Source organism: Camelus bactrianus, chromosome 22, assembly GCF_048773025.1.
Source record: "Camelus bactrianus isolate YW-2024 breed Bactrian camel chromosome 22, ASM4877302v1, whole genome shotgun sequence".
Lineage (NCBI taxonomy): Eukaryota > Metazoa > Chordata > Mammalia > Artiodactyla > Camelidae > Camelus > Camelus bactrianus.
The window spans coordinates 24,299,632-24,326,547 of NC_133560.1; the positions used below are offsets into that span (position 1 = coordinate 24,299,632).

Below are 26,916 nucleotides of genomic sequence, written 5' to 3' on the forward strand. Positions count from 1 at the left end.
AGTGCTGCTTAGAGATAATTTGTGTTTAATACTAGCTGGCTCAAAAGAGGCTGTTCGTAAATGAGAGGCTGTTTTTTATCAGTAGGATTTTAGGTAATTCAGAGTTAAACTTTCACCGAAGTCTCTGTGGTGTTAAGTGTATGTTTCTGGCTCCAGAAGGAAAGACGAGTTCGAGCCGCTAGGAGGCTCAGACCAGGAAAAGGGACTTTTGTATTTCTAAAGTCAGTGTCACCTGTGAGAAGTGCCTTCGACAAGGCCGTGATTTTCAAATCAGAGCCCGCTGGCCTCTGCATCGGTAAGGTCAGAAATGCTTGTTTAAGAAACGCAGGAACCGGGAATCTGCATTTTCCAGCCCAAGGCCGACGCAACAAGGCCTCCAGAAAGCGGGTTTTCGGTACCCAGCCAGTTTACAGTCGAGCCGCTCGCTTCCGAGTGGCGCTGAAGCGTCATTAGGCAGCGCCGGAAGTGCCCTGGCGCTGCCTAGGAGACAGGACGCGGGCTCCGCGGCTGACAGGGGCGGCCCGGCCGCGCCCACTCCGTCGCCATGGAGCTGCCCCCAGGGCCGCGCGACGATCCCCGCGCCTGGGACGATGACTCGGACCCGGAGCCGGAGCCTGACCCCGACGCGCAGGCTGAGGCTTACGTGGCCCGCGTGCTCAGTCCGCCGAAACTCGGGCTGGCGCCCCCGCGCGCCCCTCCGCTGCCCGCGCCTGCCGTGTCCCTCGGCGCTCTGGAGACGCGAGTCGTATCCAAGGGCCCGGCCGTGGCGGTTCCGGGCCTGCTGAGCCTTCCTCCGGAGCTGCTGCTCGAGATCTGCGCCTACCTGGACGCGCGCCTGGTGCTCCACGTCCTGCCGCGCGTGTGCCACGCGCTGCGCGACCTCGTGCGTGACCATGTTACCTGGCGGCTACGCGCGCAGCGCCGCGTACGCGCGCCCTACCCGGTGGTGGAAGGTGCGCCTGCCCGGGGGCCAGGGTCGCCCGCCTAGGTCAGGCTCTAGGCGAGGCAGAAGGTACCAGGGGTGCTGTGAGCACAGCCCCTGGAGCAGACCACTTGGGTGTCCTGGCTCTGGGGAGGCTGAGGTAGTTACTGGTGGTACCAAAGTCTCTGACTTCTGGGTGGACCATGAGACAGATACTTGGGGTCCTGAGGCTGCGGAAATCTACTTGGGGAGATGTGGGTCTCTGAACTAAGGATCCAATGATATTTAGTCTTGGGGTCGACACAGGGACTTGAAGTCTCTGGCTCTCAGAATCGGTTGGGGCTGAGGGTAAGCCCAAGAATCCCCAGGTTCTAGGTCTAGATGTAAGGCAGTAAATGGTGATGCCAAATCCACTCACCCCTAGAGTCTTGACATATGTCCGGGATGAGGCAGGGACTCAGGTCCAGAGCCTGTAACCCTTGAACCCAGGCTAGGTTTAGAGGTTGGATCTCTGATACCAGAAATCACAGACCCTTGAGCCCAAGGTCTAACCTGAGATTTTAAGCAGTGTTTGGTGGTCATTCATCCTGTCCCCAAGGTCTTTGGTCCTTGGGAGATAAGACAGCTTTGTGACCTTGAATTGTTGGGACTTTCAGGACTTTCCCAAACAGCTTGATAAACAGAAATGCTTGGGTCAAGGGCTTAGGTTCTACATTTTGACAAGGCTCCCAGGTTTGGGATACTGGTTTGGGAAACATTTCCCTGGGTCCAGTTCAGATGGCAGAGGCAGGAAGGGTCAATTTTGAAGTCCTAGCTCTTGTGACCAGCCTGAGGGTTGGGGCTGAGGTTGGCCTCAGGCAGAGGTAAGACAGAACCTTAATGTCTTGAGGCTGCTATCCCCCATACTTGAGTTGGGGGATGAGGCCTGGGAAGGTGGTCCTGGGGCCCCAGTTACCCAATTTCTGGAAGCTTGGTGAGGAGTAGTCCTAGAGCTGCTCAGCAGGTGGGTGGTCCAATGGTCCCAAAGCTAGAGCCTGGGCCTCCTTGGGTTGGGAGAGATCCTTGTGGGGTTCTCTCCAAGTCTGGTTCAGGTTGTGCTCCTCGGAGGCCGGGGATGATCTTGGACAGCTGATGTGGGTAACAGGGTTCCTTCCCACTGAGGACCCTGCTATTGCATCCCACAGAGGAGGACTTTGACTGGCCGGCGGCCTGTATTGAGCTGGAGCAGCACCTGTCCCGCTGGGCAGAGGATGGACGCCGGACTGAGTACTTCTGCCTGGCCGATGGGCATTTTGCTTCCATTGACTCAGTGCTGCTGCTCCAGGTGAGGTTGGGGTGTCGGGGGCCAGGGAGGGGTGGGCCAGGGTGACTCCAGCAACATCACCTCCCTCCCCTCCCAGGGTGGGACACACTGCCTGTCTGGCTCCCGAGATCGCAATGTCAACTTGTGGGACCTGCGGCAGCTGGGGGTGGAGCCCAGCCGGGTTCTGGTCAAGGCCTTGGGCACCCAGAAGAACAGCACTCACAAGGTGAGGGAGTAGGAGGCCAGGCAGAGGATAGGAAGAGTGAGGCCTGAGTAGGGCAGCATGGCTAAGGCACGGGTTTTGGCACCAGACCTCATAGATTTAAATCTTACTCTGCTATTGTTAGTGCGACTTTGGGTGAGATGTATGACTTCTCTGGGCCTCAGTTTCTGCTTCTGTTCAGGGATCAGTTGGGATGAGGACGAATGAGATGAATATGCATTAAGAACTTTGCTCAGGCTCAGGCACAGTAGGTGCTCAGTGGATGTCAGGTATACCTTGAGTGGCTCAGGGCAGGGCAGCTATGAGGCTGCTCTTAGGGATCACATAGTTCTGAGCATGACTGTCATCTTGTGAGAGGTAGCCATGGAGGGGCATCTCCACCAGCCATTGAGGTGGGCTAGGCCGGTGGCCAAGAGCTCCGTCTTGGTGCCTAATGCTGGGTTAAATCCCCACTCTGCTACTTCCCGGCTGTGTGACCTTGGGTGAGAGACTCAACCTCTCTGTGCCCCAGTTTCGTCACTTGTAGAATGGGACACATTACAGTACTCTCCTCAGAAAGTTTGGTGAGGAAGAAGTCAGTGGGGAGCTGACTGTGCCCTGTGCATTTTAGCTCCTGAGACAGTGACTTTTTAATGCCCATTTCACAGTGAGGAAACTGAGGGGAGGGTACTTGATTTGCCAGGGTCACGGAGAGGAGGCCCCATTTTTAATCACATTGTGATGTGGCCTCAAACCACTGCTGGTGCTGAGCCTCTGCAGGGATAATTCTGGAATATTATCAGGCAGGGGTGTGCTTGTTCTGGGCTCTGAAGTCAGACAGACCCACCGACCTAAGCTCTACTCTCTACTCAGTGCTGACTTGCTCTGGGTTCTGGGGTCGGTTGTCTGCTTCCTCCTACCCTCAATGTTGTTATCTGTGAAATGGGGATTATCATGTGGGTCTGGTCCCATAGGGCTGGGTGTGGTCGCTGGCGGCGCTGGACCACCGAGTGTGCTCTGGCTCCTGGGACAGCACGGTGAAGCTCTGGGACATGGCAGCTGACGGGCAGCAGTTTGGCGAGATAAAGTGTGAGGGGTTCTGGGCAGGGAGGTCTGGGTGGGTAGGGCTCTATCTGGCCCCAGCCCCAGCCCGTGGTCTGTGTGTCCCCCAGGGGCAAGGCAGCCGTGCTGTGCCTGTCCTACCGGCCTGATATCCTGGTGACCGGCACCTACGACAAGAAGGTGACCGTCTACGACCCCAGAGGTGGGCCGGGGGCCCTGAGGCCTAGGTGGGGAGAGCAGGGCTGCCTGGGGTCTCCAGGGTCATCCTGGGGAAGGAGACAATTGGGCCTCACAGCCTGACTGGGGTGACAGTCACATAGCCAGAGTGGCCTGTGTTGTGCTGGGGGCCACACAGGTGTGTGTGGGCGGGTTGGGGGGCAGAGGAAGCCCTGCCTGCATGTAGGGTTGGGTGAAGGACTGGAGGGCTCCCAGAGGAGGGGCCTCTGAGCCTGAGTACCGTGTGAGGCGGGACAGCCCTTGAGAATCCTGGCTCCCCCACTTTCTAGCTGTGCGGCCCCAGTCAAATATGAACCTCAGTTTCCCCATTTGTCAAATCGGGATAGTAACTCCAGCTGTGTAGGGCTAACGAGAGGAGATGACAACAAAAACTTTGGTGGATTAAATGTTTACATGAGATGCCTAGAGTGAATGCTGCCCAGAACATAAACCTTTTCTGTTGTTTATTTATTTATTCATTCTTGCTTTAATTGAAGGGCTAGTATAACTTCTTCAGGCAAAGCCAGAGCTGGAGTGGGGGTGGGAGCAAGTCTCAGGCTGATCTGCAGGAGGAGGCATTTATGCTGGGACTTGCCGAGGTCTGATCTGTACTGAGAGTAGATGGGACTGGAGGAGGGAGATGGGACAGGAGGTGGAGGGGCAGGGGCCTGGGGGTCCTATGAGGCCCAGATCCAGCTGGGATGGGAGAGGAGCACCAGGGTCACCTGTGGGATGGGGGTGGGGGATGCAGACCAAGGGTTTTGCCAAGGAGGATGGAGGCCTGGGATGCTGGGGTGGACTGGGGGGGGTCCTCCAGGGGATCTGATATCCCCCTCCTCCCTGGCCCATTGCCCACGAAGCCGGCCCAGCCCTGCTGAAGAGCCGGCGGCTGCACTCGAGCGCGGTGCTGGCGCTGCTGGCGGACGACCGGCACATCATCTCAGGCAGTGAGGACCACACGCTGGTGGTGTTCGACCGCCGAGCCAACAGTGTCCTGCAGCGGCTGCAGGTGGGCATTCCCCAGGGACCCAGAGGGACCAGGATGGCGGTGTGGCCGGGACTGGCCTGAGTTGCTCCATCCCATGTCCCTCCCACAGCTGGACTCCTACCTGCTCTGCATGTCCTACCAGGAGCCTCAGCTCTGGGCCGGTGATAACCAGGGCCTGCTGCACGTCTTCGCCAACCGCAACGGCTGCTTCCAGCTTGTCCGGGTCTGCCAAGGCCCCTGCTCCTTCCCAACCCTCCCTGGGCTGCCTCCCTACCTCTTAACCCCTGGGTGGCGGTGGGGGACTGGCCTTGGGAGAGCCACGCCTGAGTGTCATCTGTCCTTCCCTCCTGCAGTCCTTTGATGTGGGCCACAGGTCTCAGATCACAGGGATCAAACACTCCCTGGGGGCCCTATACACCACATCCACCGACAAGACTATTCGGGTAAGGCCCCAGGACAGTGCCCCCTCACTACCCCCCTCACCTGCCGGGAGCACACCTCTTGACATTTGCCCGTCGCCCCTCACCAGGTGCATGTGCCCACAGACCCACCAAGGACCATCTGCACTCGAAGCCACCACAATGTGCTGAATGGGGTAAGGCCCTGTCCCATACACCCTGCCTGGCTTCCCAGAGCACCCCTGACTCCTCCTGTCCCCACCCTCCCAGATCTGTGCTGAGGGCAACCTGGTGGTGGCTGCCTCTGGGGGCCTGTCACTGGAGGTCTGGAGGCTGCAGGCCTGAGCTAGAGGACATGGCTGTGGATGTGGATCTGCCGGCCCGCAGGCCGTGGCCTCTGTTCTCGGGGGACCTTCCCCCATGCTGGTGCTGCCTCTGCCCCACCCCACAGGCCTAGGGCACAAGGGTCCTGGCCACGGTCGGGTGGGATCCCCAGGCTGGCTGGGGAGGTGAGGTTTGTGTTCCGGCCCACCCAGGGGGCTGCTCCCCACCCTCAGCTGTTTTTGTTATGATTTGGATGCTTGCTCTCCCTTGAAAGCAAAGGAGAAATAAACCTGATGTACTGGTGCTCCGGCCTGGAGTGTGAGCTTGGTGTCACCCCAGGGCTCTGCCCGAGCCTGCCTGGGGCTGCGATGCTGAGGACATGCATGTGTCTGTGAGACGGTGCATGAAAACCTAGGTGACAGCCACTGCTGTGCGAGTCTGGGTGCATTTTGGGGATCACGTGTGCCTGCGTGTCCCCGGGGAGGTCGGTCTGGCTGTGAGTCATTACTGTATCCCTGTTTGTGTGCCCGTGAGTGTGCACATCTGTGAGGAATCGGGAGACACCTGAGGACGAGGCACCTGCCTGTATGACAGCACCTGTGTGCGAACCACGTGGGCGTGGATGCGTGTGACTCATGCTGGCGTGTAAGTTAGGACTCTGACCCGAGGTGTGTGCTTGTGCAGTGGGAGCGGGGATTGGCTAATGCCAGGGCGGGGGCGGGGTTGCAGGGAGGGATGTGCGTGCTCTTCTGTCCAGCATCCAGGGAGTGGTGTGTGCCGCTGTGGCCATGGCAGGGAGGGGAGGCTGGGCCAGGTACACACCTGGCCCCCACAAGCCCAAAGTCCCCCTTTGCCCCTCACTACAGCCCGGCCAAGCCACGCCCTGAGGAGCATTCACTTCATGTTTATTGAGGCCCCCTGGGTGGTCAGGATGGGATCATAGGATGGCGCAGGGCTTCTTCTCCTTGAAGGGGTTGGTGGCAGCCGGGATGCCCACGAGGAAGGGGTCGCTCTTGGCCTGCTCCGTGCAGAACTGCAGCAGGTCAGTGGCGGCCTTGGACACCTGCAGGCCAGCCCAGTTAGCCAGACCTGGGCTGGGCTGTCCACCCGCCACCTCCCTCGGACGTGCCCACCTCACCCTGACCCTCACCTTCACACGATCGATGCCTGCTTCCATCCGCAGCTGCTCCATGGCCCGGCGGGCCTGCCCGATGTCGCTGCCAGTGGTCACTTTGCCAGACATCTGGGGGAGGGTGAGCAGAGCCACAGGCAGCAGGCTGAACCCCAAACCCTTGGCTCCCACACCTCCTCCTGTGTGCCCTGGGGGCCGAGGGATGGGGGTGGCTGTTCCCCACTCCTGGCAGGACCACACACCTCAGCTGAGGACTCCGGCTGACTCCTGCCGCTCAGTCCTCCTCCTGCAGCCCCACTCTGGCTCCCTCCTCCACTGGCCTGGCCCCTCCAACCCCCTCCTCTCCCTCCCTCACCCCTGCAGAGACTTTGAAGCCAGGGTGCTCGTGGAGTGAAATGTCACGAGCAGCAGCAGCAGCAGCTGTGGAGGCTGAGGGGGTCCCTGCCCCAGGAGGCCCAGTGGCTGCCCTGGTGTCATGTGTCACCTTGGCTGGGGGAGTGTGGGGGCCCTGGCCTCTCATTGACCTGCTTGATTCCCTGCTAACTGGCCTCCACACTCTTCCTTTGCCAGCCTCTGCCCCTGCTCCAATATGCAGAGGTGCAGCGCGGACCCCGGTTTGGGTGCAGCCCTGCCTCTCCTCTCTCTACCTACCCTCACTGCTGAGGAATCTTATCCACAGGCGACTCAATCCCTCATGTATGTGGATGGCTTCCTCTGCCTCATCTCAGCCCCTTCCCTGATCTCAGACCCACCTGGGGACCCTCCTCCCTCCTCAGTTCATCACACCCATCTCTGGTTTGTGTCTTAGCTCACTTGGCTGTACTCTGGGTCATCTTTCCCAAAATCTTCCCTCAGATTCACCACTATCCACCCAACTGCCCTGGCTCAAATCTTTAACTCCTTCATTCCTTTCTTTCCATATTCCTACATCTAATCCTTCCACAAGAGCCATCAGATCAACCTTCAAATTAGGTTGTTAATCTGGTCACTTCTTTTCACCCTGTTGGTAGCATCTGGGTCCATCCCTCGGCCCCTCGCAATCTCAGCTTGGCCTGGACCCAGGCAGTCGCCTGGTCTCCCCTGCCCTGCACATCCCCTACCCCTGTTCTCCTCAAGTCAGCCAGTGAGATCTGTTAAATAAATCACATTACAATGTGGATGAATCTTGAGGACATTATGCTAAGTGAAGTAAGCCAGTCACAGAACGACAGAAAGGGTATGATTCGAGGTACCTAGAGTAGTCAAATCCATAGTGACAGAAAGTAGAATGGGGTTTGTTGGGGGCTGAGGGGAGTGGGGACGGAGTTAGTGTTTGATGCGCACAAAGTTTCAGTCTGGGAAGGTGAAAACATCCTGGAGGTGGATGGTGGAGATGGTTGTATAACAGTGTGAATGTACTTAATGCTTCTGAACTGTGCACTTAAAAATGGTTGTTGTGCAAGTTTTATGTTCTGTGTATCTTACCACAATAACAAAATTAGAGGAGGGAGGTATAGCTCAGTGGTAGAGCACGTGTGTAGCATGCACAAGGTCCTGGGTTCAATCCCCAGTACCTCTATTAAAATAAATAAGTAAATAAAAACTTAATTACTTCCCTGCCAAAATATAAACAAAATTGGAAACAATAAATCAGAATCTTTCAGTCCATTTTTAAAACTCTCCTATGGTTCCTATGTTTTCCCAGCCTCTTAGAATAAAATTCACCCTCCTTAGACAGCCCACAGGACCTGTCTGGTCTGGCACCTTCTGTCCTCTGTGAATTCATTTCTTCTCAACCCCTCCCTCCTTTGTTCTTCATGGATCATGCTGACATCTTTGGGTGTGTTCATCCATTTTTGCCAAAATCCCTATTTGTGCCTGGCACTGTGCAGAGTAAAAGGAATAGCAGTGGAACCAGACAAAAACCCTGCCCTCACAGAGCTGCTGTGCTAGTCAGGGAGGAGCAAACAATAGCAAACAAAATGTATTAAGTGCTGTGAAAGACAAAAGCAAGGTCAGAGTGAGAGCAGGTGGTCAAGGCAGGCCTCCTAGAGGCCGTGACATTTGGACTGAGGCCCAGAGGAGCAGGAGCTGGGGAAGTGGGTGCCCCAGGCTAAGAGAGCATGGCAGCGGCATTGCCCCCTGGCCAGGAAAGAGCTTGGTGAATTCTAGAACACCTGGATATAAACAGCAAATCTTGTTGTACACCCGAAACTAATATAATGTTATTATAATATAATGTCAACTATATTTCAATTTTTAAAAAAAGAAAAAAGCACTTGAATTTGGAGACCTATTCTGCAAGTAGAATGAGGCAGGCTGAGAGATGGATGTGGGGTCTGAGAGGAGGCGGAGACATCAGGCTCAACTCCCCTGCTAGATGAGTGGAGGGTAGGGCTGTTTGCTGAGATGTGGAAGACGCAGGAAGATCAGGGTGAGCTGGAGAGGGAACTGAGGTGGTGAGTCTGAGATCCAAGTGGGGACTGTCAGGGAGGATGTTCTGTTCCTCTAATTAAGCAGGCTCAGTTCCAGCCTCAGGGCCTTGGCATTGGCTGTTTTCTCTCCCAGTGGGGGACCGCAGGGGAATGGCCTCCCAGAGATCATCACATAGGGGGCCTTTCTTGGTATTCTGGCCTTGGCTCAAATATCACCTCCTTGGGGGTCTTTCCCAAACCACCTCTCCCTCCAAATAAAACCACCAACTCCTCCACCCACCCCATCCCAAAGACTCTCACATCAGCCTGTTTAAATCCTAAATAGCACTTACCACTCTTACCCTTCCAGCTCCCTAAACTGTGGGCTCCAGAAGGGCAGGGTCTGCATCTTGTTCGCTGATAAATTTGCAGCACCCAGCACAGAGTCCGAAGTATAGTCTAGACTCTATAAACTGCAGAGTGAGTGATTAAAGCAGCCCTCTCGGGACCAGACCCTATGCGTGGTGAGGAGGACCAATGAGATACAGACTCCACCCTCTAGGATCTCACAATCTTGCTGGAGTTGAAGAAATGTCAGCCCTGAATCCCATAGGAGGTCCCTTACCCAGAGAATGGTCAGGGAAGACTTCCCAGAGGAGGTGACGGCAGCAATTCCTGGAGGAAGGAAGACCAAAGGATTATGCATCATGTGGAGGCTCTGGAGACTTGCAAGACACGAATAAGGATCACTATCCCATTTGACGAGAGAAGCTCAGAAGCAGAAACTATCTGATACTTCCTGAGGATTCGAATTCTGTCCAAGAAGCCATCCTCTCTCTAGAATAGCTTTGTAAGCCGTCTAAGAAGCCATCCACTTTCTAAGAGCACAGAAACGAACCGGCAAGAGCCACGCAATGAGATGGATCTCCAGCAGGCGGCAGTGAAAGTAAGAATCTTCATTCATCTGAGACTGAAAACACGCGTAACAGGAAATACCGGCTCCTCGCGGCTTCCGTATTACGGAATACAAAGCAAAGATGGCCGTGCCCTGGACTCAGGGCGTCAGCGGGTCATGTGACTATACGACTTCCGGTCCTCCTCAGGTTTTCCCCAGCCCGACGCTCTCCTGCAGAAGTGCGTGCTGGGGCTTCACGGGTTTCGAGGCCGCAGGAGGCCTGGCCTGGGGCGGCTCTGATTTGAGACTGCGGCCGCAGGAGCATGGAGGGTCCCCTAGAAAGGGAGGCGCCCGCGGCGGCGTTGGCCGCCGTGTTGAAGCACAGCTCGGCTCTGCCGTCCGAGAGCGCCCAGGTCCGGGGCTACGACTTCAACCGCGGCGTGGACTACCGCGCACTGCTGGAGGCCTTTGGCACCACTGGTTTCCAGGCTACCAACTTCGGGCGCGCGGTGCAGCAAGTCAACGCTATGGTGAGGCTTGGGAGGGTTTCCGGAGTTGAGGGGGTGTGGCCTCCAGTAGCACCTTGCGGCACTTGGGGGCGGGACTTCCCTGGGAGAAGAGGGCGTGTTCTTCATCTCATACTTGGAGAGTGGCGGGGTCCCTCCTGGGCGGGATTTTCAGTGCTGGGAAACGGACGTTGCCCCCCCCCCCCGCCCCATGGTGACATCCAGTATCAGGAGTCGGTTGGGACTGATCTAGGTATGGGGCGCGTTTTAGGCAGCGTGTGAGAGTTCTGGAATGGGCGGAGCCTGGGGCAAGACCTTGCGGTTGTGGGAGAACTTGGAGGACCCTATGTCAGGGCGGGACCTGAGCTTGGATTTGTCCTTCCCAGTGGGTGGAGGGGTCGGGTCTTCAAAAGTGTTGCTCTCCAACTCCTGAAAGGGAGGAGAGCCTGAGCGTGTGACCTAAGAGTTGGGCTGTGAACAGGGCGGAGCCTGCATATGGGTGTGCGTTCTCTGGTTCCAGGTAGAAGTAGTCTCATATTCCTGAGTGGGCAGGGTCTGGAGGCGGAGTCTCACTGTGAAACCACCTGGGGTCCTTGGGCTGGAGTTTGGGGCCTGACCTTAACTCGACCCTGTCTTTGCACCTAGATAGAGAAGAAACTGGAGCCGCTGTCGCAGGATGAAGACCAGCATGCAGACCTGACCCAGAGCTGCCGCCCACTCAGCGGCTGCACCATTTTTCTGGGCTACACATCGAACCTCATCAGTTCAGGCATCCGGGAGACCATCCGTTACCTCGTGCAGCACAACATGGTGGGGGCCTGGTAGGGTTGTGGCCTTGGCCTCTCTGGGTCTTAACCGGCAATAAGATAATTGGTCATTTAAGTGACATGGGGAGAAATGGGTCAGTTTTATTTTGCAGCAGAGCTCCGCACAAGGGTCACTGGATGAGAGTTGAGAGTCTTGGCTGGGATGAGGGCAGGGTTCCCCTTCTTGGGCCAACCTCACTGCCTTGTGGCTGCAGGTGGACGTCTTGGTGACCACGGCTGGGGGTGTGGAGGAGGATCTCATTAAGTGCCTGGCACCTACATACCTGGGCGAGTTCAGCCTCAAGGGGAAGGAGCTACGTGAGAATGGGATCAACAGGTGAGGGGCCTTAAGTGGCTCTGGGTAGGGGAGCCAGGCTGAGGGGCCTGGGCCCTGATGTCCACATGCCTTCTGTCCCCAGGATTGGAAACCTGCTGGTGCCCAATGACAATTACTGCAAGTTTGAGGACTGGCTGATGCCCATTCTGGACCAGATGGTGCTGGAGCAGAACACGGAGGTGAGGCTGGAGTAACCTGGGGGGCTGGCATGGTGGGAGTCAGGGGAGGTGCTGCTGGCTGAAGCTGATGTCTCCTCCTAGGGCGTGAAGTGGACACCTTCCAAGATGATCGCTCGGCTTGGCAAGGAGATAAACAACCCAGAGTCAGTGTATTACTGGGCCCAGAAGGTGAGGGGCTGGATGGGGGCAAAGATGCCAGACTTTGGCACGTGTTAACTTGTTTAATCTACATAGCCACCTGGGGAGTTGGTACTGTTCTCATCAGCCCCACTCCTGGATGAGAAACCTCAGAAACAAAATGGACAGTTTGTCTGAGATCCCACAGCTACTGAGTGTGGTCCTGGTATCCTGGCTCTGCTCCTAGACTACCTAGAAACAGCTGGGGCCGTGCTTAGCATCCCCATGGGGCCTGGTATAGGGTCAGAGGCTGTGGGATCCAGCAATCAGAAAAACAACAGGAGCTGCCTTTCTTTCTGTGCCAGGTACATTCGTTATGTGTACGTGTGTGTTTTCTCACACGTGCCTCCTCATCTGTGAGGGAGGTGCTACTGCTGTCCCCATTTTACAGTGAGCAAACTGAGGTCCAGAGAAGTTAAGCACCCCGCCCAGAATCAGGCAGCGGGAATGCCCCCAGGCTGCCCCCCCTCCACCGGGCTCTGAGCTAGAGCCGCTCTCTTGTCTTGCTCTCTTTCAGAACCACATCCCTGTGTTAAGCCCAGCACTCACAGATGGCTCGCTGGGTGACATGATCTTCTTCCATTCCTATAAGAACCCAGGCTTGGTCCTGGATATTGTTGAAGGTGAGGTGCTGGGGCTGCAGAGGAGCAGGGGAGGAGGGCTGCCAGGGCCTGAGGCCTGACACAGCCCACTTTCCCAGACCTGAGGCTCATCAACACACAGGCCATCTTCGCCAAGCGCTCTGGGATGATCATTCTGGGCGGTGGCATGGTCAAGCACCACATCGCCAATGCCAACCTCATGGTGAGCAGGGACAGAGTGTGTGTAGTTCCTTTTGGGGGTGGCACTGGGCCTGCCATACAGACAGGCCTGTGTACTAGGCCTGTGCCATGTGCGGGGGAAGCAGCCATGGACTAGACAGGCCAGGATCCCTGCCCTCCTGGAAGTGATGTTCCAGTGAGGAGACTGACAGCAAACAGGTGACCTGCACATTAGGTGGCAGCTATTGCTGTGGAGGAAAACAAGGAAGGATGACAAGACGGTAAGAGAAAGGGGCGCTGTTCAAAAAAGGGAAACCTTCCTGGGACATGTGACCTGTAAGCAGAGATCTTCATGGAGGTGCTCCCATGAGCCATGTGGTTATCTTGGGGGGAGATAAGAGTTCCTGGCAGAGGGACCAGCCAGTGCAAAGGTTCTGAGGTGCCTGAAATAAGTCAAGGACAGCCAGAAGGCTAGTGAAGGAGAGAATGGGAGGAGGTGAGATGGGAGGTGACCAGCACAAAGCACAGGGCCTCGAGGGCCACTCAGGTGCTCATGGCTGCCCTCTGGCTGCTGTAGGGGGAACAAATGGTGGGACCAGGGTAGGGGCCGTAGAGAGGGGAGAGGTAGTTGGGTTTGGAGGTTTTTCTGTAGAGTTGGAGGGTTGTTACTACCCAGCAGATAGGCCTGGAGCAACGTTACCCATTGTCTGTCCCGCAACCCCCAACCCCTCACTCTGCCCAGGTGTTGACACTGGGCCCTTCCCTTGGAGTAGGGGGGCCACCAAGGGCTTCTTTTATCTGGGACACACCCTTTAGCTTGTAGCTACAGTGCCCCGCCTCGGAGTCTGTCTGACTGGCTGACCAGCCCACCCTGCCCCAACCCACAGCGGAACGGGGCTGACTACGCCGTCTACATCAACACGGCCCAGGAGTTTGATGGCTCTGACTCCGGCGCCCGGCCAGACGAAGCTGTCTCTTGGGGCAAGATCCGGGTGGACGCACAGCCTGTCAAGGTGAGTGCCGGCCAGCCAGCGGGGGTGCAGGGTCTCCCAGGCTGTGGCCATGGGTCGCACGGCTCACCTGGGTCCCCTCCACAGGTCTATGCAGATGCCTCCCTGGTCTTCCCGCTGCTTGTGGCTGAAACCTTTGCCCAGAAGGTGGATGCCTTCACGCCTGAGAAGAACGAGGACTGAACACTGGATGGCTTCAGCCTCGCTCCCTCCTCTATTTATTAGTGTGCAGACCCAGCCTCTCCCCACTCCTTGGTCAGCAGGAAGTCTAGAATAAAGGGTTTCAGTGGTCCTTCTCAGTCTCTGTCTTTCTGTCCTTGATTGTGGGTCCCCTGGCTTCAGCCTGTACCACCTTCAGCCTCGTAGGCCTCTTCCCGCCAGCACTGGACGCTGCCCCCCATGGCAGTCAGCAGGCAGGGCTCGGTGGGGTGGTAGGCCAGCGACTGCACCACACCTGGCCCAACAGGCAGGGCCAGTGCCAGGGCACCCTGTGGAGTAAGGGGGTAGAGGGTAGTCATCAGTGTGTCTCCATTTGTCCCCTTAGTTGCCTCTTTCCCGCTTTCAGCCACATGCCTCTAATTGTTTCTGAGACACTGCAAACTGAATCCACCCCAAACCGAGCCCCTCAGTCACTTGGTCCTGCTGGGTGCTAGGCCAGACATCTCGAATGTTTCTCTTCCACCTCACACCCCTTTGTCAGTAAGTCCTCTTGGTTCTGCCCTTAGACCATGCCAGAGACTTCTCTCCACCTTCACAGCCACCACCCTGCTCTGGGCCAGTCACATTGGCTCCAGGCTTCCCTGCCCCTGCTGCCATCCACTTGACAGCCTCGCTGCTCACTTCCTCCATCACCCTGCAGGCACAGCTCAACATACACAGTTCCTCTTTCCACCTGGAAAATGTCCCTTCAAGTGCCCTCCCCTTCAGGGTGACTCTTAACCTACTGGACCCTTGAGAAGTAGGCAGAACATTAGTGCTTTCTTAGCTCCCAGAATGAGAGCTGGCCCCTCAACTCCTCAGGGCCCCCCAGTTCCTCCTCCCCCCTCCTTGGCCAAGCCCCAGCCCTGACACCACTAATCCCCGACGACAGTCAGTTCCCAGCCCGACGGCCCCACCAGGTTGGGACACGTCAGGGAACACGGCTTGAGGCTGGAAGCCACAGGGATGCTTAGAGGTAACTCAGGTTTCCTGAACTACAGCCCCGGCTCACCTGGGGTCAGATGCCACCATCAGCTCCCCCTCCCCCAGGGTCAGTCCTAGTGGCTCAGCATGGCATCCATGGCCCTGCCTGACCTGGATCCTGCTGCTGTTGCTGCCATCCAAAGTGCTTCTCCTCCCTGACCAATGCGTTTGGACCCCACCTCCAAGCCTTAGCACACATGGTGCCCTTTGCGAGGAACGCCCTTCTTGCCTCGTCCTCTCACTCCTCCTTCAAGCCCCCAGTTCTAACCGCACTCCCTTTTTCAGGCCCAGGAGTGACTCAGGTAGGGACAGGGCAGGCACCCCATTGCGGAGCCGGGGTGGGGAGGCTCACCTCCACCAGGTCCCAGAAGAACACCTTCCCATCCTCGGAGCAGCTGACCACGTGCGTGTCGCGCTCACTCAGGCAGCAGTCCAGCTTGTACTCCCAGTTCTTGTGGCCCGTGTACCTGGGGGTGGGTGGGATCAGGGGGTGGTTTGGGGCCTTATGGGGGGGTGGAGCAGGGGCCCCATGACCCCGAGGACTCACTCGCCTAGCAGCTCCCCTGTGTCCTTGTCTAGAAGCCTCAACGTGGAGTCCAGGCTGGACACCAGGGTGCACTGCCCGTCCCGGCTGAAGCAGGTGCAGGTGATGGGGCCTGGGGAGGTGGGTAGGGGAGGGATGGGCAGACAGGTCAGGCTGGGGTCTCCTGTGCTGCCTCCACCTTCCCTGCCTGCCCCACAGCTGCAGCCCCAGCCCCACTCACTGCCCACATAGTCTGAGAAGAGCTGCCCCATCCTCAGGTCATAGCGCCTCACCCGGCCATCCACGGAGCTGCAAGAGAAGATGGATCCAGATGAAGCGTCGACAGGGGCCAGGAGGTCCATGGCTCCAGCTTTGGTGTCCCTGTACCCTCACCTGGCCAGGGCCCTAAGGGCAAGGCTGGGTGCCTACTCTTCCTGGGCACCCTTCACTGTCATGACATGCTCAGGACTGGCCGTGGAAAACACACATTGAAGAGAATTCACAAGTGGAATTCTGAGGTACCAGCTTTGAGACTCAGACCCAGGGGCCAATCAGGTGCCATTCCATCTGTTTCTTTCTTGGGGGAGGGGGGGAGGGAGGAATGCATGTATGTACTTATCTATCTATTTATTTATTTTAATGGAGGTACTGGCGATTGAACCCAGGACCTCGTGTATGCTAAGCATGTGCTCTACCACTGAGCTATACCCTCGCCCTGGTTCCATCTGTTTCTGATTTGTACTGAGCACCCTCTCTGGGCCAGTCCCCATGTGGGGCTTGGGACACAGCTGCTACCAAGCCCAGAGCACTTGCTGCCAACATGGAGCCTTGTGGACTGAGGGTAATCATTTCCCAGAGGAGGTGATGTCTGAATTGGGACTTGAGGATGAGAAGGAGCCAACCATGTGCAGTCCAAGGGGGAGTGGGTGGGAACTGGACCCGCCAACAGGCTGCGCAGCCCAAACACCACACCCCCATGGTGGGAATGGCACTCCCCCAGGTTGTGGCAACACTTGGTCAGCCGTGCATGGGAATTTTTTTTTTAATTGTTTGTCTCCTGCAGCTAGAATATCAATTCTATGGGAGCAGGGACATTTCTTTATTTCCCTGTCTCATTCACTGCTGTATGTATGCTCATCGACTAAAAACGTTACCTGCAGGAGGCGCTCAGATACATTCTGAGTAAGCAGTTAAAGAGCGGTCCAGGCAGAGGAAGAGCAATTGCTAAAGTAGGTGCTGGGGTGGGAGCATGGATGGCAGATTTAACAGAAATGAGGCTGGGAGTGACACATGGGGAGGGACAAGGTCCTGGCCACACTCACCCTGCCAGGACCTCATGGTCTGACACCTTCACACTGGATATGCCATCCCTGGCTTCGTCCAGGGTCTGTACTGGTTCAGGCCTCCGAGAGCGGCAGTCCCAGCAGCGGATGCTGGAATCGATAGAGCCTGTGGGGCCAGCATGAAGGTGGATCAAGTTTGGGAGGCAGAGGCAGCACCCTGGGCCCACCTGCCTAGGCTGCAGACTCACCAGACAGAATAACTGTAGCCTCTTCATTAAACTGCACTGTGTTCACCTTCTGTGAAACAGAAACTGCTGCTTAGAGAAGGCTGGATTTTGGAGGATGGGGATAAAGGCAGGATTCCCAGTGCAAGTTAAAATGAGAGAAAAGGCTAGGGGTAGTGGAGATGAAATATTTGGGGGGGGAACTGCAAGCTAGGGCTTGGTGAATGCGGGGCCATGTTGGGAAGGCAGAAGATCCTTGCGCTGTAATGGGAAAGGGCGTAGTCCCTGTCACAACCTACACGCAAATGCGGGTCCGTTCTAATGAGGCGCCTTCTTGCTTGTACTCACCCCTGCGTGGCCCCGGAATTTGCGCACCACCTGCCCCGATGCTACATCCCACAGCACTACCGCTTTGTCCCCGCCGCCGGAGCAGAGACTGCTGTTGTCAAAGGAGCTAAAGGGCAGAGGAAGAAAAGTCAGCGTCGACCTCCGATCCCGGCCTCAGCGCCCTGATCCCCGCCTGGCCCCCGGCTCACCCGGCCGCGTCCAGCACCTCGTAGCCGTGGCCGCTGTACGTCCGCAGCAGCATCCCCCGCAGCGGGTTCCACAGCTTCAGGGTCTTGTCGCTGCCGCAAGTCAGACAGTAATTGCCATCCACTGGGGAACACCGGGCGGGGGTTACTGGATCGCCGACCGCGGGAGGAGGACCCGGAATGAAAACAAGGGCGCTCACCATTAAATCGCACGGCTCGCACCGCCCCCTGCCCGCAGTCCAACGTCTTCAACCGTTTCTGCGGCAGCTCCGGGGCCCGCGGCTTTGGCTCAGGGAAAGCCATTGCTCCGCGCACCCTGCCTCGCTGCCTGATTTCTACCTGCACCGAGGATTTCCATGCGCTGGGAACTCCTGCTTGGGTGTAACCTTATTATTGTCCTCCATAGCCTACTTCCTATTTCTCACTTCCGGGTTCGAAATTTCGTGGGTTTTTTTGGAGATAATGTTGGGAATACTGAAGCTTGCTTCCAGCTTGCTGGTTTCTTTCCCCACTTCTCATTTCTAGGAACATTTTTGGCTTCTAGTTCTCTGTCCCCTGGCTCGGGGGAGTTCCAGCCTCCGCCCGCAGGAACGGAAACACGAGGGCTGAGGGTGTTACTCTAAATGCCACCCTCCTCCGTTTCCACGCCGGAAGCTGTCGGAAGCTGTGACTCTCGCAGCGGAAGAGCCGCGACTTCTGACTCGCTATGTCCGCGAACAGTATGTCGGACCCACGGAGGCCCAACAAAGTGCTGAGGTGAGGATCCTAGTTGTCATAGTGTTAAAAAAACAAAATGCCACTGTAAATTTTAAAGATATAATCGGCTTTATCAAATGATTCATGAATTGGGCAGCATCAATCTAGAAAGTAGAGGGGAGCTCTAAAGGGCTTCAGAAAGGGAAAGATTTTTAAAGGCAGGACAAGGAAGACATACACAGAAAAAGGGATTGTTTCAGATTAGGTCGTTACCCGTTTGGGGAAAAAAGGTCTTATTAGGTGGGATTACCTCATCTTTCCTTTAGGGGATAGCGAGGGGAGAGGGTCCATGTGACAGCCTACCTCTTTGTTGCTGATCAGAAAATTCCCGACTGACTAGTTAAGACTACATTTCTGGAGGAGGCTGACGCTTCAATTAGGTTAGGTTTAATTAAGCCCCACTTTGATGGCATAGCCTAGCGTAAGTGACTCCATTTTGGGCCTGTAGTTTTCCTTTTAATAATGGCCTCTTTTCATCAGACTCTCAGCTTAACTGATAGATGTGATCAAAACTTAAGGCATTAGCACCAGTCTAAGCTACTGCCCTGAGTTTCTCGTGGTTTTTGTTGTTCTTTTGCATGGTATCTGTAGGTTATGATGTTTTTGCTTAACCCTTGTGATATTCAGAGGTCCTGGCTGGCTTCAGGTTCACAGTCTTTAAGTCGGTCATTCTCTTGTTCCTTTTCTGATGTTCTAGTGTTAGGGAAAGCTTTTATTTGGTGGTTAGCGGCTGTGAACATGTATTTAAAGCTCTTGAGAGAGTACAGCACACCAGGGAGATTATTATGATGATAATCAACAGGATAATTCACAATGTTTGGAGGGCGCTTTGGAGCCATGGTCCTCAGGACCCAAACCAGTCACAATTGAATACGTCAAAGAAAGATCCCATTGAAGGAGTCAACCTTCTTAAACCAACTGGCTTGCTCAGAGCTCTTATATAATTGAGTTTCAACTTCTCTTGAAGGGTTAATCCAGGTGTAGCAGGTGGTGTTGGCCACAGCACAGACTCCTTGCTCAGCTAAAAGATAATCAAAGACTATCCTATTACAAAGCACAACTTTGGCCAGAGAAGCTAAGGATCTTTCTTAGGCTGATGGCCCTAAGTGAATTCTGAGTCATGAAATTCTCCTCATAGGTCCTTTCTAACTCAGTGATGTAAATCCAGGGAAGTTGACCAATGAAATGTCTTAGTTTACTTGTGGAAAGTTAGGGGCACAGTTAGATAAACTAAGAGGCATTCAGAGGCCCAAGGAAAATGATAATCGTCATGGACAAAGACAAACCCCTATGGGCACAGACTATTCCCGTTAAGGAGGTACCGTTAATGGATTCATTCATAGGGATTACTGCGTGTGTCCATTCAAGCCAGGTGTCAGTCAGGTTTTTACAACATATGGAAGAGACTCTTCTAGCCTGAAAGTGTTGTTCTAAATGACTCGCAAAGATGGGTGCTGCTGGTGAGATCTGTTAGTGAGTGGGAGCAAATCTGATCTAGATTATCATTGGAATGTGCAGGTGGGTGCAAATGCACTAAGATTTTTTAAAGTTTTTTTTCGGGGGGGGAGGTAATTAGGTTTGTTTGTTTGTTTGTTTAAATGGAAGTATTGGGGACTGAACTCAGTACCTTGTGCATGCTAAGCACGCACTCTACCACAGAGCTATACCCTCCCCCTTGCAAATGTTCTAAGATTTACTAGGTAATTGTGTATAATTGAGTATGTACAGTTATGATTGAAGAAAGGAAAAAACAAGGCATAGGTTGTTTTGGCCATAAGAATTGAACTCTGTAATGTGGAGTTGTACTGAAGTGCCATTCCCTAAGGTTAGATCTGCCGAGGCTTTTACTAACCTTGTGGCTGCAGCTATAACATTAAGACAGTTGGGCTAAGCACTAGCACTGAATCCCATTGTATGCTGTGATAGGCAGCAGGCTGTGTTTATTGCTATATTCTTGTGTGAGCATTCCCTGGAAAGGGTTGATTATCTCTTTTGTGCACAAGTAAGCTGAAAAGTCTTGCACAATTAGTTAGCCCTAGGGCCTGCGGTTTTCCAGTGCTTATTTTAGTCTTACAAAAGTCTGCTCATGTTTATCTGCCAAGGAAGGGGTTCAGGGACTGAAGTTTTAGTAAGTTCATAGCATGGGGAAGCCAACAGAGAAAAATTAGGAACCCATAGTCTATGATAGCCAGTCAGGTCTAGAAATCCATGAAGCTGTCCCTTAGTTGTAAGTGTAGGAAGTTCTTGGATTATCCTGATCCTTTTTGGAGATACCTGGATTCCTTCAGCACTTCATTTATGACCTAGGTCATGAACAGTATCTAGAGATAATTGTAATTTTTCCTTGGAGACTCTATGTCCCTTTGTCAGTGGAAATAATCAACCAACCTATAATAAGAATAGAAATTTATTCAGGCCAAACTGAGGACTATAGCCTGGGAGATACAGATTCAAGAAACACCTGAATTGTGTTTTGCCAGACTACAAAATGGGGGAGGCTTATATAGGCAAAAACTGCAGTTACATAGGTTGTTTGTCGAGAATTATAATTGGGGCTAGCAAGAAGTAAAAGTGATTGTTAAGCAGGGATTGGTTGGGGTCCAAAATGGTTGCACAGTCACAAGGTGAGACTTTGAGACCATAAGATTGCAGTTGGCAGCTGCTGACAGATACTATTTTGAGAATACCTGGTGGTATAAATTGAGTTTGATATGGTTCAGAATATTCACGTTCTCCGTGATGCAGGAACATGTCTGAAATTACATCCGCAATGGCCACCCAGCTCCGTTTGGATACCTGAACCACAGTCTATCTTGTCAGAACAAAGAACAAACATCAAATATGACAGGGACATGTTCTTTCAGGTTTTAAAGAGACAGATTAGCACATACACAGTGAGTCAGCATGACCTTAGTGTCTGGGAAGGGAACCTCATTTGTAAAGGAGTTGATGTATTGGCATCATAGGAATGGGGTGATGAGGGAACATTTATCCCTGTCTTCAAAATGGGCATTCTAAATAATCTGATAACTGCGTTCCTTTTTTTTTTTTTTTAGTGGTTAAAGCAAATATACAATGTCTGTTTGACAGGCCACAAGACAGGCCTAAGTTCTGGTTAGCATAAAGTTCAAGCCCAGTCAGATATAAGCTAGGATGACTTCCCCATACCTCAATATGGGAATATTTCTTCCATCACTTTTCTGCTAATTCTTGCCACAGATAAATGGAATCTTTTATGGATGCCTCTTTGATAACTAAGCACAGCAAGAAGTCTTCCACATATTGTAGAATAGTTGATTTCCCAGGAACTAGATCGTGCTTACATCTTGTTGGAGCACTTGGGAGAAATAAGAAGGGGCCTCAGTGAATCCTTGAGGCGTGACTGTTCAGATGTACTGTTGATTGTTTCACGTAAAGGCGAACATGTCAGCTGTTGGGGTCTGCAGCGGTGCTGAAAAAGGCTGAACAAAAGTCTACAACAGTGAGCCATTTTGAGTCTGGTGAAACTTGTGACAAAAGGAGATTCCAGGTTTGGGACAGCTGGGAAACGGGGAGTAACTATCTCAACAGCTCTTAAGTGCTCGACAAATCGCTGCCCTCGCCCATTAGGTTTCCAGACTGGCAGGATCTGTGTGTTGGGCCTGATTGCCCTCTGGGAGATTAGGTCTTCTGCTGTGGTTATGAGGCCTTGTGGGCTTTAGGTTTTAGTGGGTATTGAAGTAATTGAGGGAGAGGTGTCATCATGTCTCTCTGAATCTTTATAGGCTCTGTACTTTTTATTCTCCCAATGTCAGTATTAGAAGTAACCCCCAGATTCTGGAGCACCTCAACTAAATTAGGGTACTTTTGTCGGATGTCTTCCTCTTCTATGTCAGGGACAGATCGTAAGAACATAAAATTTCTTGACCAACCTGAACCTGATCTTTTAAGGTGAGGTCTCCATTGGAACAAAATTTATTAGCCATTTTAACTTAGAGAGGAGAGCTCTGCTTCACAGGTTACCAGGGCTATGTCACACAGCAAGAAAGACTGCCTTTCAGAAAAGGTCCCAGAGTAGTCCTTTGTACTGGTTGAGACAGAAATTCTCTCTGAACTTTAATAGATACTCCCACTAAGGAAACCCCTTTTTCATGCTGAAGGAATTGTTGTCCTATGAGAAAGGGTTTAAAGTAGACAGTGTAGCTCCAGTATCAACTAGAATTTGGCAAGGTTTCCCATTACTTTTAATTTTAGTTTCCCCTTGGCTGTTTAAGAAAATTACTGATAACAGGTTATTGGAGAACCCCTTAGAATACTGGGTGGGGGATAAATATGGGCACACTCAAGTTGAAGAATTTGCATAGGACCTTTGAGGACAATCTTTTCTCCAGTGGCCCAGTTGATTACATGTGGGACATTGGTCCCTGGGCCAGTGTTTTGATGGTGGACCCCGAGGAGGGCATTATTTTAGGTCTGTGGTCTTGGAGCTGTTGTAGCTGTAAGGCCAACAGCTTGGTGGGTTTCTGCCTGTGGTCTTGCTCTAAGGTCATTTCAGAGTGCTCAGCTATATGGTTACTAGATGAGTCATACTGGTGGTCTCCCATCCTGTTGTCTGCCTTTTTATCAGTCCACTAATCTCAGGAGATAATCTATTTGCAAATAGGGCAGCTAGAGCAGGTTGGACGACTCCATTTATTATATGGAACTACAACGACATAGGAGGAGGACTTCCAAGCATGCCTTAAATTTGGCCAGATTCATCTTTGGTTTGCATGTTTGAATATAGACCAATCAGTGGGGGTAGGGAAGACTCCAGGAATGGCTTCTAAAAGGCCAGTTACTGTTTTGCAAGCTTTTCTGGTTGAGGATCTTGAATATCACCCTCTAGGTTTTGTCATTTTGCTTTCTGCATCCGTCTTTGGGCTTCACTGGGTCCTACCAGCATGTGCACAAGCTGATAAAGACATCGCAGCCTGGATCAGAGGCCCTGATAGTGACTCTCAATTCTTCAAAAGAACTTTTGAGATTCCTCCCTAGGCTCAGCTAATTAACTTTTTTTCTTTGTTTTGGCTGGGGGCAGTAATTAGATTTATTTATTTTTAGAGGAGGTACTGGGAATTGAACCCAGGGCCTTGTGCATGCTAAGCATGCACTCTGCCACTTGAGCTACACCCTCCCGACCTCCCTAGGTTTAGGAAATGCCTTAACTTAGTTGGTCTTTGACTCTTCGTTTGGTCTTTAACCAAAGAGTGAAAGATACCCAAGGAGGTTCGTCTGCAACCTCAGGTAGTCTCTTCAGAGTGGAAAGGCAGTTCAGAAAGAGAATCATTAAAATGTGAAAAAAAGGAGGAGAGAGGGGAGCAACAGGAGTCACGTCAGTCCTGTCCTCTTTTGTTTGAGGTCCTTCGTGTTTTTTATTTTTCATTAGCCATTTGTAATCAGTCTTTTAATGAAACTGTTTTGGAATCTTGAAGCCTTGGGGAAACTTCTGCATACCAATTAAAATAGGTATCCCTTTCTGTTTGTTTAATTTGGAAACCCTCACTTTCAAGGGCACTTCTTAAATAAACAATCTGATCTCACTGGAACATTCTCCATAATGGCCATTTTTTTAGGTATTTTACAGCTTCTGGGATTATAGTCATTAGATATAAAATAAGCAGGTGTGCTGACAGGTGGTGCGCTTGACTCATTAAAGGTGAAAGCTCTTAACTCTCTCAGCCTTTATCTGCACAAAGCAAGACAGACAAACGTGTGTACCTGAACACTCCAGCGGTAGCCAATTACTGTGGCCTGGCCAGGAAAAAGGCCCCAAGCACACCACCACCAGTTGCCAACGTGGAACCTGGGACCCCAAACGGGGACTGTGAACTGATTCCTGACAAATGGGGAACCACAGCTGCTGCCAGTGGTGCCCAGCTCGGAAGCTGGGGAAGGATCCCAAACAAATGGGGAACTGCTGACCAAACCGCCAGCAGTTCCCAACCAAGGGCTGGGGGTTTCCAACCAAATGCGGAACTGTGGTCTGAACCACCAGCAGCTCCCAGCGTGGAACTAGTGATTCCAGACAAACGGGAAGCTGGCTGGAAAGCCAGTCAGATCGGGAGCTAGACACAAAGAGAACAGAGCTCAGAACTGACAGAACTTACCCACAGCCCGCAGCAACAGTAAGAAAGACAGTCAACTCAAAAAGGGGTTCATGGGTACCATGCCTGTGTTCCTTGTTGTCTCCAAATGCCATCAGAGGTTCACTTTGGATCCTGCCACTGCCACCAAATCTGTTGAAGAAACAAAATTCAACTGAGTATGTTTTAAAGGTCTAATTGGCTCTATTGAAGGATTGATGGCTCAGGCAATGTCCTATCTAGCAAGTAGAGGGGGCTCTGAAGGGCTACAGAAAGGGAAAGGTTTTTAAAGGCAGGAGAAGGATGTCATAAGCAGAAAAAAGGATTGTCTCAGATTAAGTCATCTCCCTTTTGGGGAGAAAAAGGTCTTACTAGGTGGGTAGCACTTCATTTGGGGCCTTGGAGAGGGCCCATGTGACAGACCACCTCATTGGTGCTGACTAGAAAATTCCTGACTGACCGGTTAAGAATACATTTCTGAGGGAGGCTGAAGCTCCAAGTAGGTTAGGTATTAAGCAAGCCCTGGTTTGGTGGCATGGCCTAGCATAAGTGACTCCATTTTGGGCCTGTGGTTTTCTTTTTAACAATGGGAACGGGCCTCAGGTTGTGGGTTGGGGGCCCGGTGAAGTGCTTGCCCATTCTGACGGTGGGGCTTGAGCATCCCTGACCCTGAGCTGGCCACAGGTACAAGCCCCCACCGAGTGAGTGTAACCCAGCCTTGGATGACCCGACGCCAGACTACATGAACCTGCTCGGCATGATCTTCAGCATGTGCGGCCTCATGCTTAAGGTGGGCAGGGTTGAGTTTCCTTCCATATTGCTCTGCCTGACAATGGGGCAAGGGGCGGGTTCAGAATGAAGCAGGACAAGAAATGAGAGGGCAGAGCCGGGGTGATGCCAGGTGGAGAAAGCCAGAGCTGTGGGCAAAGCCAGGGGTCTGGGTCAGGGTGGCTACATAGGAGGTGAGTCTGAGGTGGGGCCAGGCTTCAAAGCATTTGGAGGGGACTGGTGGAGAAAAGGTGGGGTCCTTAGGGTGATTGGGGGATGTCAAGGGCCAGTCTTCTTAGGCCTGAGGGGTCATGGTGGGGTCAGAGATGCAGGACAGGAAGTAGGACCGGAAATCATGAACTTGGAGTCAGCTATGGGGGGCTGGGACTGAGGGACTCTTGGGGGTCAAGGTTTGAGCTGCACCAAGTGGAACTGGGGTTGGAACCAGTGCCTGGGAATGGCCTTTGTGGGGGCTCACTGGGGTGCCCCTCACTGACCTAACCCACTCATCCACCTACGCAGCTGAAGTGGTGTGCTTGGGTCGCTGTCTACTGCTCCTTTATCAGCTTTGCCAACTCCCGGAGCTCTGAGGACACTAAGCAGATGATGAGTAGCTTCATGTGAGGCTGGGCCTGGATTGGGGGCCTCCTGGGTGAGGGGAGGGGGACCCCAAGCCTATCCATCCTGGACTGACATCTCTCTCCCATCTCAGGCTGTCCATCTCTGCCGTGGTGATGTCGTATCTGCAGAACCCTCAGCCCATGACACCCCCCTGGTGATGGCAGCCTAGAAGGGTTACATCCCAGACCCCTCTATCCACCTTGCCCTCAGCCTGGCCCTTGGCTGTTCAGCTTCCTGCCCTCAGCTGAAGTCCTGGGCTCCCCTGGGTGAGGTAGTCTCATGGCCTGCAGCTGGATGGAGGGAACCTGGCCCTGGCCCTGGGATCCCACTTTTGCCGGGGCAGGGTGGGTGGGCAGAGAGGGGAATCCCCTAGGCCTACCCCTCCCGCCTTCCCTCCCCACCCTGCCTGCTGCTGGGGGAGACGCTGTCCATGTTTCTAGGTGTATCCACTCATTTTCCTGTTGAAACCAGTTAATAAAGTTTTGCATTCTGGCTGTTCTCTGTGACTTCTCTCTCCTTATGTGTATGGTGGGTGTTCCTAGTAGGGAGAAGGGCTCCAGTTCCTCCACTCAGGCCTGGGCTGGGGGCCCCAGTCTGGAACCTTTTTGGTAGTTCATTTATTTCACAAGCCTGGAGCCTAAAGTCAGCTGCCAGAGACAGAACAGTGATCCCTGCCCTCTGGCTGCTCAGCAGATAGCCCTGCTGATCTAAGGAATCTGGGCTTTGGTTTTCTTGTCAGAGGAATGAGGTAATGTCAGCAAATAGGATGGACCTGTAGGGACTAGGAAAGATAGGAGACTGAGTTCTCTCCCACATGTCAGGCTCTCACTCCTCACCGGAAGACACCGGTATCTCTCCCAACAAGACTGGATGCCTCCCCTCCCCAGCACTGTAAGGGCAATTCCTTTACTCAACGTCTCAAACCATAGGACGGAACAGGGCCCCCATTAATCTCTGCTCCTGGCCAATCTAGGTCCCTCACGGACCTCAGCCCTGAAGGTCAACGGAATACTCTAAGATCCTAGACATACTCCACCTCGAAGGCAAACCCAGCACCCGTAGGAAATCTGAGACCTTTACGCCCACGGGGACAGTAGGGCATCCAGAGGCCACTTGGAGACGACTAGACGCTAAATGTTCCTCTGGCCAAATCGGACGCACCCCGAGGGTGGGGCGCACCTTATCGCCTGTCTGCCCTCCTAGATCCCCCAGCGGTACCCCTAGGCACGGCCGCCGGGGTCTCGTGATGCTCCAGGCCGCGCCCTAGCCCCGCCCCTGCCAGCGCCCATTGGCCAAACAGAGTCCTGGGGG

The 26,916-nt window shown here is 53.6% G+C and overlaps 5 protein-coding genes across 14 annotated transcripts; 3 read left to right on the forward strand and 2 right to left on the reverse strand.

The window, feature by feature from the left end:
• Positions 1-437: 437 nt before the first annotated feature.
• Positions 438-5,719, forward strand: FBXW9 (F-box and WD repeat domain containing 9). 3 transcript variants are annotated; one of them, XM_010954196.3, is made up of 10 exons: positions 440-953; positions 2,107-2,246; positions 2,323-2,451; positions 3,402-3,514; positions 3,600-3,691; positions 4,566-4,714; positions 4,803-4,916; positions 5,047-5,136; positions 5,223-5,288; positions 5,362-5,719. In XM_010954196.3, the coding sequence occupies exons 1-10, from the start codon at positions 545-547 to the stop codon at positions 5,434-5,436; spliced, it is 1,377 nt and encodes a 458-aa protein (XP_010952498.3). In that variant the 5' UTR covers positions 440-544; the 3' UTR covers positions 5,437-5,719. The 3 variants fall into 3 exon arrangements, with proteins under 3 accessions (XP_074206768.1, XP_010952498.3, XP_074206766.1); XM_074350665.1 differs by having other exon boundaries at positions 5,223-5,719; XM_074350667.1 differs by lacking the exon at positions 2,323-2,451 and having other exon boundaries at positions 438-953; positions 5,223-5,719.
• A 584-nt stretch (positions 5,720-6,303) lies between these two features.
• Positions 6,304-9,977, reverse strand: GNG14 (G protein subunit gamma 14). 5 transcript variants are annotated; one of them, XM_045516129.2, is made up of 3 exons: positions 9,839-9,977; positions 9,566-9,615; positions 6,304-6,658 (listed from the first exon to the last, which is right to left on the reverse strand). In XM_045516129.2, exon 3 carries the CDS (start codon positions 6,656-6,658, stop codon positions 6,353-6,355), a length of 306 nt encoding a protein of 101 aa, XP_045372085.2. In that variant the 5' UTR covers positions 9,566-9,615; positions 9,839-9,977; the 3' UTR covers positions 6,304-6,352. The 5 variants fall into 5 exon arrangements, with proteins under 5 accessions (XP_045372085.2, XP_010952502.2, XP_045372087.2 ...); XM_010954200.3 differs by lacking the exon at positions 9,839-9,977 and having other exon boundaries at positions 6,304-6,478; positions 6,566-6,658; positions 9,566-9,699; XM_045516131.2 differs by lacking the exons at positions 9,566-9,615; positions 9,839-9,977 and adding an exon at positions 9,294-9,490 and having other exon boundaries at positions 6,304-6,478; positions 6,566-6,658.
• A 181-nt stretch (positions 9,978-10,158) lies between these two features.
• Positions 10,159-13,910, forward strand: DHPS (deoxyhypusine synthase). Of its 2 annotated transcripts, none has more exons than XM_074350668.1 (9): positions 10,159-10,365; positions 10,987-11,151; positions 11,363-11,484; positions 11,567-11,663; positions 11,745-11,831; positions 12,358-12,463; positions 12,541-12,659; positions 13,565-13,614; positions 13,699-13,910. In XM_074350668.1, the coding sequence occupies exons 1-9, from the start codon at positions 10,159-10,161 to the stop codon at positions 13,886-13,888; spliced, it is 1,143 nt and encodes a 380-aa protein (XP_074206769.1). In that variant the 3' UTR covers positions 13,889-13,910. The 2 variants fall into 2 exon arrangements, with proteins under 2 accessions (XP_074206769.1, XP_010952501.1); XM_010954199.3 differs by having other exon boundaries at positions 12,541-12,644; positions 13,489-13,614.
• WDR83 (WD repeat domain 83) lies at positions 13,803-17,851 on the reverse strand. Of its 3 annotated transcripts, none has more exons than XM_010954198.3 (9): positions 17,696-17,851; positions 17,360-17,504; positions 17,172-17,277; positions 16,848-16,896; positions 16,639-16,765; positions 15,558-15,625; positions 15,341-15,449; positions 15,146-15,260; positions 13,803-14,099 (listed from the first exon to the last, which is right to left on the reverse strand). In XM_010954198.3, exons 1-9 carry the CDS (start codon positions 17,712-17,714, stop codon positions 13,950-13,952), a joined length of 888 nt encoding a protein of 295 aa, XP_010952500.2. In that variant the 5' UTR covers positions 17,715-17,851; the 3' UTR covers positions 13,803-13,949. The 3 variants fall into 3 exon arrangements, with proteins under 3 accessions (XP_010952500.2, XP_010952499.2, XP_074206771.1); XM_010954197.3 differs by having other exon boundaries at positions 17,360-17,480; positions 17,557-17,846; XM_074350670.1 differs by having other exon boundaries at positions 17,360-17,449; positions 17,557-17,713.
• Positions 17,852-17,955: 104 nt separating this feature from the next.
• WDR83OS (WD repeat domain 83 opposite strand) lies at positions 17,956-26,104 on the forward strand. Its single transcript, XM_010954201.3, has 4 exons — positions 17,956-18,112; positions 24,901-25,006; positions 25,507-25,604; positions 25,697-26,104. Exons 1-4 carry the CDS (start codon positions 18,063-18,065, stop codon positions 25,761-25,763), a joined length of 321 nt encoding a protein of 106 aa, XP_010952503.1. The 5' UTR covers positions 17,956-18,062; the 3' UTR covers positions 25,764-26,104.
• Positions 26,105-26,916: the final 812 nt, after the last annotated feature.

Excerpts from the sequence above, each read along its gene's own strand:
- FBXW9 (XM_074350665.1), top strand. The coding sequence starts at position 545 with ATGGAGCTGCCCCCAGGGCCGCGCGACGATCCCCGCGCCTGGGACGAT. Across the intron at positions 954-2,106 it reads GCCCTACCCGGTGGTGGAAG|AGGAGGACTTTGACTGGCCG; the intron begins GTGCGCCTGCCC and ends TGCATCCCACAG. Across the intron at positions 3,692-4,565 it reads GACCGTCTACGACCCCAGAG|CCGGCCCAGCCCTGCTGAAG; the intron begins GTGGGCCGGGGG and ends TTGCCCACGAAG.
- GNG14 (XM_045516128.2), bottom strand. The coding sequence starts at position 9,649 with ATGATGCATAATCCTTTGGTCTTCCTTCCTCCAGGAATTGCTGCCGTC. Across the intron at positions 6,659-9,565 it reads CTTCCCTGACCATTCTCTGG|ATGTCTGGCAAAGTGACCAC; the intron begins GTAAGGGACCTC and ends ACCCTCCCCCAG.
- DHPS (XM_074350668.1), top strand. The coding sequence starts at position 10,159 with ATGGAGGGTCCCCTAGAAAGGGAGGCGCCCGCGGCGGCGTTGGCCGCC. Across the intron at positions 11,152-11,362 it reads ACCTCGTGCAGCACAACATG|GTGGACGTCTTGGTGACCAC; the intron begins GTGGGGGCCTGG and ends TTGTGGCTGCAG. Across the intron at positions 11,485-11,566 it reads CGTGAGAATGGGATCAACAG|GATTGGAAACCTGCTGGTGC; the intron begins GTGAGGGGCCTT and ends TTCTGTCCCCAG.
- WDR83 (XM_010954197.3), bottom strand. The coding sequence starts at position 17,659 with ATGGCTTTCCCTGAGCCAAAGCCGCGGGCCCCGGAGCTGCCGCAGAAA. Across the intron at positions 16,897-17,171 it reads AATTCCGGGGCCACGCAGGG|AAGGTGAACACAGTGCAGTT; the intron begins GTGAGTACAAGC and ends TCTGTTTCACAG. Across the intron at positions 14,100-15,145 it reads TCTTCTGGGACCTGGTGGAG|GGTGCCCTGGCACTGGCCCT; the intron begins GTGAGCCTCCCC and ends CTTACTCCACAG.
- WDR83OS (XM_010954201.3), top strand. The coding sequence starts at position 18,063 with ATGTCCGCGAACAGTATGTCGGACCCACGGAGGCCCAACAAAGTGCTG. Across the intron at positions 25,007-25,506 it reads TGTGCGGCCTCATGCTTAAG|CTGAAGTGGTGTGCTTGGGT; the intron begins GTGGGCAGGGTT and ends CCACCTACGCAG. Across the intron at positions 25,605-25,696 it reads CAGATGATGAGTAGCTTCAT|GCTGTCCATCTCTGCCGTGG; the intron begins GTGAGGCTGGGC and ends CTCCCATCTCAG.